Genomic DNA, 12,301 nt, shown 5'->3' on the forward strand with positions numbered 1-12,301 from the left:
ACAGATAATGGCCCTCCATATACTTCTAAACATTTTGCACACTTTTGTGCACAGCATCAGATTTTACACATCACTGGAATACCTTTTAATCCTCAAGGACAGGCAATAATAGAGAGGAGAAAGAGAGACATCAAGACACTCCTCCAAAAACAAAAGAATGGGGGAGCCATGGGTAATTGTAGAGAATTTCTAAATTTAGTTCTAAATTTTCGATAAAGATGCACTGGCTCCAACAGACAGGTTTTATAATCCACCAAAAGGGCAGTGTCTAGTGTGAGCAGCTCTACTATCTTTAGTTAATTGCCAAGTGATGTGGAGAGATCCAGAAAGTGGTGAATGGAAGGGACCAGATAGTTTAATTGCTTGGATGAGAGGGTTTGCTTGTATCTCTACAAATGCAGAAGGAATTAGATGGATGCCAAAGAGCTGTATTCACCTTGTCCATAGGAGAGAGACAGAAAAAGAGAAAAACCTCAAAACAAAGGAGAAAATTCAAGAAACATTAGGTGCTTCCATCTCTCGCTACATGTGCCACTGAAAAAGCATGATTGTTAACCCAATATATATGGCAATTAACTAATAAACATCAAAAATTGTTGATAAGACTGTTGTAAAACTTCAAAACCAGCAGGAATCATTGAATTCCCTGAGACAAGATAAGACTGATACAGGACTTCAAAATCTGCAGAAATCATTGGATTCTCTGACACATGAAGTAATGGACAATAGATTGGTTCTGGACTATCTCTTGGCTGCTGAAGGAGGCATATATGTAATTGTTATTTACATACCCTCCTTTTAGGACTGTTGGAAATCTTTTACAATACCTTGTTGATTCATATTGTTTGTTATATCACTACTTGCATGTACAGTTCATGTTTGTTACATCACATTTTGCCTGCACCAGCTGTGGGGAGAGTCATCACTAATAGCCTGTACTATATTGCTATGTACTTGTGTAAGACCTCCCATGCTGATGGATTTATGTATACTTGTTTCTAGCAAGACCCTTCAGCCCAGAAACCCACTAACAATATCTGATTTGACTCCCCACTTCCTTTTGGTGTATTTCATCTCTCTTCCTGAGAAGTTAGGGAGGGTGTGATCATCTCCTTTTTAGTGTTTTCACCTCCCTTCCTGAGAAGGGGAGATGATCACCTGCTGTTTGGGGTTCTCACCTCCCTGAGAAATCAGGGAGATATGACCACCTGTGTTCTAAAACAAAAGAAAGCAGGAGATATAGAGGGCTGAAAGTCTGAAAAGATGTACTTGAATTAGACAGCAGAGCACTAAGGGTAATAACCTAGTAGATGTGAGATAATGGTTCTATATACATTTATTTAGATGAGATGATGATATGATGGCTCTCCTCATCACTGGTGCTTGCTGAATGTGTGGTGGTGAGGTAATCGTAGGCAAGGATTGTAGGGCTGAGGGAGTTGCTCTGCCGAAGGACGAGGAGAAGAGAGATTTCAGGCTCTGGACTCCAGAGTACAAAATTGATCTTTGGCAAACCTTGAGGCTACTTGCCTGCTTCCTTCATTTCTCCCCCTGAAGACTAAGGACTTTGATTGATCCTAACTCTGACTGATCCTGAGGTCCTCCAGAGAGCTAGCCCGGACATTATATATAAGCTTTTTAGCCTAAAACAAAACTCACCTAGTTTTAATAATGTAATATTTGCCATTCTTTGTAGTGGTTGTTTTATTGTTTTGCTTTAGACACTAGAGGGGGCTATGTCATTATGAACTGCTTCTCTCAGACACTAATAGAGATAATCCCACAAACTGATTTTGTGTGGTAGAACCTGAGCAAATATATTGAAATCTTGTAGGAAAAAAAGGACTTTTTAAAGCATTTCCAAGATTTTGAAACATGACACTTTACTTCTATTTAGTTCCACAAATCTAATGTTTTTCAAACTTTTTCTTGCCATATTTTAGTTACTGTAGGATGAAATTAAAGTCTAATTGAGTTGATTCTTTTTTAGATTAAATAGGAATAAATATACTTTTCAATATAATTTAAAATTACTTCTTATATTTTTAACAGCTTTCTCCATGATAGTCAAAAAAGTGGATCTTTTTTTTAAAACAAGATATTACTGACTCTATATCCAACCTACAACTAAAAGCAACATTATACACATATAAATAATCGATTTGTATTCATTGATTGCATTTTTTGAAGATTAACAAGAAGATTTCCTTGCTGTGCATTCAAAGAAATCCATGCTAAAAAACAATGTAGTTTTAAATGAAACAGCTTTATATGAACTACTTTTATAAAAAATATTAGTCAAACAAATCTGTTAATAATTAAATACTAGCGTTATCTAAATAGCTGTCAAGGCAGATTGAGAAAGAAAGCATTTATCTAGTAAACTAAACTGGCAAACAGAAAGGAAGTAAATCTGCCAAAGGTTTTTAAAAACTTCTTGTTGTAGCAAGTGAAAAATGAATTTCTTGTTTTGGAGACAGTATTTTCATGAGAAAAATTTATTTTGAATATTTTCTGAATTACTATTTTCTATTTTGTCATGGGACAATTTGGAGTTCACAGAATTTTCCTTCTAGTCATTTCCTTAATAAAGAACATGGAGAGTACAGAACTACTGGCAGAGTTTAAAAAGTGCGGAGATATGGAATGTGAAAGTAAGTCTGATTTTTTTTCCTTACAGATTAGCTCTAAAATGACACTGTAAAATAGCAACATAAATATATAACATAAATATTAAAATAAAAATATTTGGTATAAAAATGATATACCAAAAAGATGACTTTATAAATTGTCTATGAAGTATTCTGTGATACTACCTCATAGAAATGGTCAAAGGGTCAAAGTTCAGTATAAATTTAAATGAAATATTCCCAAATATTACAATCAAAATTTGTAGCATTTTAAAATATACTTAATTATTTACCATTTTATTTTCCCACTTATTAACCACTTTACTTACTGGGGTATATGAAGATATAAACTACTTTCTGTTTATATTCTTTCTGATTTATATAACAAAAGATTTATTTTAATTTTCAATCATGTTCTGAATCTCATTCTCCAACAATTTAAAATATATATATTTGAGCCAATATGACTTATAGTGTTAGGCATATAACATATATACATATACATATATAATTTTAGCATCCCTAATCCTCAGGGATTCATTATTAATTTTTCATAAATTCATTATGCAAACCTTTAACTGATAACAAAGACTTTTCTCATAGGAAGATTTGGTTTATGTATAGAAGAAATTCAAATTAGATTTTCTTTCTAAATCTATTACAAAAATATTTCAACTATTATATCTACCTTTAAATTGACATTATAATGCTCTGTAATTTGCAAAGTATTCTATTTACATTTGTCATTCCATCCTCATGACAGTTCTTTGAGAATAATAGTTATTATTTCCCCCAAGTTATAGACCAGGTTCCTACCTAATATTCTAGGTGGTTAAATAACTGCCTGTGATCAACATAATCTAAAATATGTTCTTGAACCCAAGTTTCCTAACAATATGTGGTATTATTGTAACCTAATAGATTAGAATGGTTTCAAATAAATAATTATGGTCTATCTGCTTTGTAATCTTTATTTCTAAACTTCTGAAAAAATACTTTTTCTTAATCCCTTTTCTAAAAGTAAATGTGAAGAATAAGATTTATCACTCAACAGCTCATTTGCAATTATTTTTCTGTCTCAAATTTTTATTTTTCTCACATTTTTATATCTATAGGGTCATAGTTTAGCTCAATGATATCAAATTCAAATAGAAACAGAACAACTAAACTATATGTGAGGATCCTCCAGCTGCATATTGACTTATATAGCCACATGTTAACAATATCTACATACTATTAAATTTTTATTTATTTTGTTAAATATTTCTCAATTCCATTTTAATCTGGTTTGGGCCATACTTGGCAGTAGCCCGGGGTCCTGTGTTTGAAACTTCTGTTTTAGATCAACAATAAAGAAGACATTCCAATTTGTGTAATTTTATGTGATATTTAAATTTAATTAGTGGTCTTATTAAATCAAATCTTCATTGAGGAATGTCACTATACAATATATTATATATACTATGTATAGTATATAATACATGTAATATACTATATATACTATAAATATGAGTTAATTTTGAAGATACTTACAATGTATACATATACCATATGTTATGTTCAAGTTGAAAGATTAATCTTAGGCATTTGATAAATTACTCATTTAATAAATTTTTTTTGAGAATCTCTTGTGGATCTTTTGAGGACTGACAGGAATAGGAGAGAAATGTAAAACAACTTTCTTACCCTCAAAGAGCTTATACAGATTAGGGAGCAAGACCTAATATGCATGAGATAATTAATACTACAATATGAGCAGTGCATCAGTAAAAACATGGAAATGAGAAAATGTAATGTCCGGGCTAGCTTTCTGGAGGACCTGCGGATGGGCCTTGGTCTCAGCAGGATAGTCACCATGAAGTTGGTCAGGAATGGAGTCAAAAGTCTTTATTATCTCCTTCACAGTCTGTGTCTGTCACAGTCTGACCCAGTCTGACTCAGTCTGGGTCCTTCACAGTCTGTGTCTGCCATAGTCTGTCTCCTTCACAGTCTGTCCCAATCTGACTGACTGTGTCCCCAGTTTTCTCAGCCCTTAAATATCCTATTACAATTACATAATTACAGCATACTGAGTATGTGCCAACTGTAGAACTATTATATCACCATGCTAAGTACTAAGTATATGTAAACTAGAGAATCATTTTCTCATCAATTCCACTGAGTTAACATTTTGTTGTAAGTATCCTTATTTCAAGCATACTTCTCCAGAGTTCTGGCCCTCTACAGAAAAAGATTGCTTTATAGTAGAGCAGTTGAGTGAGGACTTAGCTATATCCCAAAGGAATTTTAATAGGATTTGTCAGAATTACTGGAAAAACCTTAAAAATCATCTAGTCAAGCCCCTTTCTTTTTAGAGTGAGGACATTTCCCACAAAAGGATAAATTTGCTCTACTTCATACAGCTGGAATTTTGTAAATAATTCTTCTAACACTAAATCTTTCCATAACATCATGATGAATACCCAGATTTTGAGCTGGAAATATGAGTCTGATTGATCCTCTCCTTTTACAAATGAGGAAATTGAGATGCATATGCATATCAAGACAATGATATAAAATATGACATGTGACAAGAAGACAATAAAGATAGGTTATTTTTAAATATCAGTGTTTAAAATTTATATTCTCTTTAAACGTTTATATAGCTTTAATAAGTAGAGCCGTGGCCATAAGAGATTACAAAGGACCTGACTGCCAGTACTTGAACTTCAAAACAGGAGAAGAGATATCTGTTTATGCCAAACTTTCAGGAGAAAGAGAAGATCTGTGGGCAGGGAGTGTAAGTATCTTGTTCAACACTGAATTCAGAACCAATGTTTAAATAATTAGAATGGAATATGATGAAGACAAATAAAATATATTTTGCACTTCTAAATGAGCTTTCATCTAAAGCTATGAAAGCATTTTGTAGATATTAACAAAGCCTTCAAACATCTGAAAATCTGAACAAAATTGGCTATTTGTGAGAAAGAATGAAACTATTCATTGGATTCAAAGGTATACTTTCTGTGAAAAGGGAATGGACATATTTCTATAGAATTATTATTATACTATTCTAAATGAAAGAATAATTGCCTAGGAATGAGGGAAACATATTTTCCATAGGGAAAACAACATTTATTTGGCTCAAAGTCTAGATAGATTGAGATTCACAGAAACCTCACTAATTCAGACTGCTTTCCTAAGGCATTATTAACTGAATAAATTAATGATTAATGCCTGCAAAGGAAAATAGGTATATGTAACTTTGTATCATTGTTTTTCAGTCAAAAAAATGTTATGACTAATAATCTTAATACTAAATTGTATAAGTATGCAGAATAGCTAAATATGTGTCCATTCCTCATTGAATACATATAGTGTTAACAACCATAGCCACTGTTTAAAACTGAAACTCTGCCTCTTCATCTCAAGAACTGTATACTATTTTACATACCATCGTATTTATACACCAGAAAGTTTTGTCTGCTTCTCTTGTCTTAATTCCATTTCCTTGCTTAAAGATTTGTTCTGTATCTTTTTTTTTAAGTCATTTGATGATTTTTTTTTAAAATCACTAACATTTCCTACTGATTTTACCCTCATTCTTATAATAAGTAAAATCAATCAGAACAAATCAGTATGTAGATACCAACCTTTATTCCAACCTTTCTACTGAGAGATAGAAATTATTCTTCATCTAACGCATTGTCCAGTCATGATTTTACACTAAATTCAACAGTCCTGAGTAGAGAATGTTTTATTATTATTTATCTCACTGATGGTCCTCACTTAATTAGGTCCTAAGCCTAATTATTTTGTAAAAAAAAAATTGTTTCTTTCTTTTTTTCAGGTATAATGTTACTTGCGATCAGAATGTATACAGAGGGATATTCCTAGAGTTTTTTGTTTGTATTATTACCTATGTTAGGATCCTATATTTTTGTCATGGGAAGTTGACATTTCCCTTTGAGCTACAGATTAACAGTTTAGTTTTATGAATGACTTGATAACTCTCTGAAGTATAATCTTAAAACTTAAACTCAGAGTTTATCAGAAGTTTCCTGAGCCCAATTAAGTTATTGGATTGCTTATGGTGTGAACATTGGTCCCAAATGTTCAACTCTTCTTTCTATTCCTCCCCTCTCATTCTTTTTTTTTTAATTGGAGGAATTGAAAAGATTTATAACACACTAAACAGAGTCCTTTTGTTCCAGAAAAATACCTAGTGTATTTCTAGTCTCATAGAAATACCTATTTAAAATAAGGTATTTTGAATAATAATAATAATAGCAATATCTTAACTTACATATAATTTTAAAGTTTATAAGGTACAAATTTTTATCTTGACAATAACTTTTGGAAGTCGTTGCTTTTTATCATCACCATTTTGCAGATGTGGAAATTGAGGTTGATGACACAGGTTAAGAGATTTACACAGCTAATAAGTGTTTGAGACAGAATTTGAGTTCAAGTCTTCTTAACTCCAAATTTAGCTCTCTCTATATAGTACCATCTTGGCTATTCTTAGATGACCTTTAAGATCTCTACATTTATGATCCTTTTTATATTTAGGTCACATATCAATTTGGAACTAATATTGTAGCTTACTGATATAATATTCCTGAGTTCAAATCTAGACTCATATACTTAATAGCTGTGTGACCCTGGGTAAATCACTTAACTCTGTCTTAGTTTCCTCATTTGTAAAATGAGCTGGAGAAGGAAATGGCAAACTACTCTAGTATCTTTGCCAAAAAAAAAAAAAACAACAACAACAACAACAAATGGATTCATGAAGAGACGGACATGATTGAAAAAAAAAAATTATATCATCAGGGCAGGTCTGTGCATCTGAAGAGTCAAGGGGAAAAGAAGACTGTTCTTAGACCAATAACATTCTAAAGGTGTGAAATTTATTAGAAAACACACAAAACCAAGCAAAATAATATAGTGGTATCTTAATTAAGACACAGTACCATTGGGTATGACTTCACTGGAATTAAAGTAATTGCAACAGCTATCAAACTAGGTACCATTGCTGATGCCAAGTTAATGCAAATTGGTCCTTTTTTCTTTATGATTGGGATAGACTGAGTATATAAACTAACTTACCCAGATATAGCTTTCCATTCTCTTATCCTTTGCTCAAAACATAGAACCCTTACCAGTTATTTACTCTCTGAATTCTAGGAGTGTAATATTTGCATATCTGCTATATCAAAGCCACATGAATGTCATGTCAGCCCTGAATTTATCAATTTGCCTTTATTGTGCCCAGAATACTTTGTGGTGTAATACCTCAGTTTCCCTGAATCATACCTCAGTTTCCCTGAATTATTATGCTATACCTTGAATAAAATATTATGACCACCTTCCCTTTCCTTATCCCATTAAGCTCTCACATTTCAGTGAGTCATAAAACTCCAGATGGCTTATCTCAAATGCTTGGATAATACTCACTATCTTTTTTTGCCCCAGACTTTCTGTCTCTTGACCTTCTTATCAGAATTTATGACCCTTCCTGAAATTATGACTTATCCAATGTTCTTCCTCCCCTGCCTTTGTTTCCTTTATAGCTGGATCCCTATAAAAAGTCTGTATTTTAATTGCTAGGGGCTGGCTATCTTTCAGGCAAGAGCCTTATCTGACTGGCTAGTCTAAATTCTCCTCTATTAAAATGTTAAAAACCTAATTTCTGATTTGCCTCAGTTACATTACAATGGTAGGAATGAGGGAATAAAATTTAATACAAATTGCTTATCTCTCCTGACTTCCATATTTAAAGCAAAGACATTTTAGCATTTTGGATATTTTTTCTTTCACACTGTGGAAGCAACAAGCCTTTCCTCTGTACTCCTCCTCATTTTTTCATTTAGGAACATTAAGAAAACATTAAAAAACATTATCTCAGTCTGAAGCATTTGAACCAATCTGAAAGAGAAACTTTATCAGTCTTTCTTTAACTAGCAGTCCTCTATTAACTATCTGCTCTCCTCTCTACTATTAACCCAGGAATAACTGTTCCCTTGAAGCAATTAAGGCTCTGACCAGATCAGGGCTCTTAACTGATTCATCTAAGTGTTGTAGATACTTTCTCTACTCTTTGACCAAATTAGGGTGTGTGTAAAAGATTATTTGAGTTTACCTTTGATCCCCTGGAAAGAATCACCCTTGAAGGGAGTGGTCAAAGTGAGAATAAATGTTTTAGGAAAATGATTCTCCAAGTGTAGGCTGAAAATTAAATTACTATTGTTCTGTTGGATTGTTAAATATATTTTGTTTAAAAATTCTATAAATAAGAATCTCAAAATTATCTATATTATATGTCTGAGGACAAGAGGAAACTAGGGTTTTTTATTATTTTTTTTTTATCCTATTTACTTTTATAAGTAAGATAGGACTTAGATTTAGATTGATTATAAATTATTAGCAATTGTTTCCAACAAGTTTCTGCTTATAATGCAGAGTGAAGACTTTTTTTTCTTTGAAAACTTTAACACTTTTTTTGAGTATTGACATATGTACTTGTAATAGCTTATAAAGTGTAAAGTGCTTTAAATGTCCTCTTTCTCAGGGGTATAAGATCTATTTTGGAAACAGTTTGAGGTGATAAGATCAAAATTCTGTGGGTAAAAAAACAATTCTTTAAAAACTGGGCAATGGAGAAAATGAGGTTCAATAATTTTCATTGCTTTAAGGGAAATTTTTAAAAAATAATATTATTTTTCCTCATTTTATAGAAAGGAAAGGATTTTGGATATTTTCCCAAAGATGCAATCCAAATTGAGGAGGTATTCATTTCTGAAGAAGTGAAAGTGCCAACTAAAGTGAGTACAAATCTCCATTCTTTCTAATTAATCCTAAAATTATTCTTAGAGCATTTCATTCTTATGGTATGTTTTCAATTCTCATTAATTATCTGCTTTTCAAACTGGTCAACTAGGTAGGTTTTTTTTTTTTTTTTAAATACCTAATATGTTATAGACACTGTACTAAGTATTGATGATACAAAAAAATGCAAAAATAGTCTAATGGGAGAGTTAAACATGCAAAAGAACATGTACAAACAAGCTAAGTATATGTATATTACTATATTTTATACATACATACATACAAATATATAGAGAGATGTAAATATGAGAGGGAAGACACAAAAATTGAGAACTAGGAAAAGCTTTTTGCAGAAGGTTCAACTTTAGCTGAAACTTGAAGGAAACCAGGCAATCTAGGAGATGGACATGAGAATGAAGAATGTTATAGAGCTGGGGAACAGCCAGCAAAACTGTTTATAGTGAGAATATAGAACATCATTTTTTTATGAGAAACACCAAGGAGGTTATTATCACAATGTACATTGAGGACAGTAAGATTTAAGAAGTAGGGAAGATAAGCATATGAAAGGTTTTTAAAATCAAAAAGAATATTTCATATTTGATTCTGGAAGCAATAGGGAACAACTGCAGATTATTAGATCTAGAGGTGATATGATCAAACCTGTCTTTTAGTAAGATTAGTTTGACAGCTAAAAAGAGAATGGATTGGAGTGGATAGAGACTTGTGGCAAGTAGATCAAATAACAATCTATTGTAATTGTCAAGGTATGAGGAGGTAAAAGCCTGCACTATGGCAGTGTCATTGGAAAGGAGGAGATATATAGAAAAGATGATATTAAAGTAGAAAGGAGAGGATTTAGCCATTGCTACTTGGTTTCCCATTGTTAAAGAAACAAGGAGGAAGATGCCATAAGGCAGGCAAAATTCCTAGAGAACCTGCTACCTTAAGGTAGGCAGTTCCTAATGAACCAGTAACAAACAAGATTCTAGACTCAGTTTTGAAGCCTGTGATGTTTTATTCAGAAAGATTGAAGGATACAACTTTCAGTTCTCTGTAGAAGCAAGCATACCTCCTTCAAGGAGAGTGTGTCAAATACAAAAAGAAAGCATGTTTTATTCTGTTATTTTGAGTCTCTCCCAGAATTGGTCTGAGCTCTTCTAGATTAAAGCTGTTTGGGACAGTGAACCCAAATTAACATCAGAGTCTCTCAGAATAAGAAAAGAAAAAAGGGGTTTATTACAATCTCATGATAAAGAGCAATTCCCAAAAAACAAGGTGTTTGTCAGTAAAGTAATGCAACATGCAAACTCCAAACACAGGATTATATAGATCCTAACCAGAAGCCCCCCCCACCCCACCCTCTGACCTTTTCTCCCACTGGCTGGAGAGTTCTAATTTACCCAGAAACTAAATATGGACACTGTTTACCATATTAGGTACTTAAATGCTAATGAAAGGGAGGGAAGAGATAGGAGAGAAATGTAACTTTATTTAAGATAATCAAACTGCTTTTAGCTATAGCTCAACTTGTTATTGCAAAAATCTCAAGTCATAATTAGAGTAGAGATCAAAGCCACATCCTTATGAGAGATCTTCACTCCACTCTATACACAGCTTTTCTTACCTACCTCTCATATGTTACTCCTTGTGTGGGATAATTCCATAGGGATATCTTTAAAAAGAGACAGACTTGAATAGAGAATCAAAAAAGGATTTATCTCTTTCTCTGTAGAAAGGATACTGTCCATGTGGTGCTCAGAAACAGTGTGCAGGGAATACAAAGAACTCAAGAAAGTACAAAACCCACTCTGGTTCTTCGTCCCATTGGCTGGGTTTCAGAGTTCTCAGTCTGAATATGGGAACTTTCCCCAGCAACAAGAAAAAAGAGTGGGGAAACAAAGGTATTTTGTCAGCACCCAAGGGATGGGAGGTCCATAGAGGAAGCAAAGTCCAGGCAAACAACATCTTTGTGGTTTGAACTTGTGGCCTCCCTCCCCCACCTTTTTTTTTTTTTTTAACCTCATTTGTCATCAGGCACAAGAGGAATTGTTAGATAAGTGGTCATGTAGAAATATGAATGTTTTGCAAGAATGATCTGCATGGGGGCAGCTAAACATACAGTTTCTGATAAGGGACTCAGGTCTAAAACTTGCTAAAACCAGCTGAAGTCAATAAAGCTTTTCACAAGCAAGCATGCTTAACATATCCCATACATATTAACTGACACATTTTGAGGGTGGGATTAATTGCCATCTTTGAGCATGGACTATATCATCAGAGAGGGGGAACATAACAAAATTGAATGGAATATCTAAATAGTGAAGTCCCCTCAAGAAACATGCAGATCATTTTTTTTTTTTTTTTTTTTTTTTTTTTTTTTTTTTTGTGCTTAGGCAATTGGGGTTAAGTGACTTGTCCAGGGTTACACAGCTAGGAAGTGTTAAATGTTTGAGATCCGATTTGAACTCAGGTCCTCCTGACTTCAGGGCTGGAGTTCTAACCACTGTGCCACCTAGCTGACCCCACTGTGCCATCTAGCTGCCCCCTCCCCCAAGTGAGGTTTTTTGGCAAAAATAGGTTTCTTTTCACTGAGAAACTATTTCCCTTAGCAGGCTGCTTCCTGATTAGGAAGATAGCAAAGGTTTGGGTGCAGAATCTTGTTTTTTATTTAGCCTTCTATGGTTTGGGCTAAGGAGTGATTTGGGGCTAATTTCCAAATCAATAAAGGGTAGTGATTGTTTCCCAGATCAAAGTGATTCCCAGATTAATTGGAGGTGAGAGTTTCCCATGGGAACCAGATAGGAGGGTGGGAATCATTTTTAGGAATTTCCCCAGGCCACGTTGCCCACTCTCCA

At 33.4% G+C, this 12,301-nt stretch overlaps 1 protein-coding gene across 6 annotated transcripts in view; it reads left to right on the forward strand.

Moving 5' to 3' along the window:
• Positions 1-2,524: 2,524 nt before the first annotated feature.
• Positions 2,525-12,301, forward strand: part of MIA2 (MIA SH3 domain ER export factor 2) — a 134,592-nt gene continuing 124,815 nt past the window's right edge. For all 6 annotated transcript variants that reach the window (XM_051978057.1, XM_051978060.1, XM_051978058.1 and 3 more), the window contains exons 1-3: positions 2,525-2,654; positions 5,276-5,409; positions 9,353-9,439. In XM_051978057.1, the coding sequence (XP_051834017.1) occupies positions 2,540-2,654; positions 5,276-5,409; positions 9,353-9,439 (336 nt within the window). In that variant the 5' untranslated portion in view covers positions 2,525-2,539. The remainder of the gene's footprint in view (positions 2,655-5,275; positions 5,410-9,352; positions 9,440-12,301) is intronic.

Source organism: Antechinus flavipes, chromosome 2 (assembly GCF_016432865.1).
Source record: "Antechinus flavipes isolate AdamAnt ecotype Samford, QLD, Australia chromosome 2, AdamAnt_v2, whole genome shotgun sequence".
NCBI lineage: Eukaryota > Metazoa > Chordata > Mammalia > Dasyuromorphia > Dasyuridae > Antechinus > Antechinus flavipes.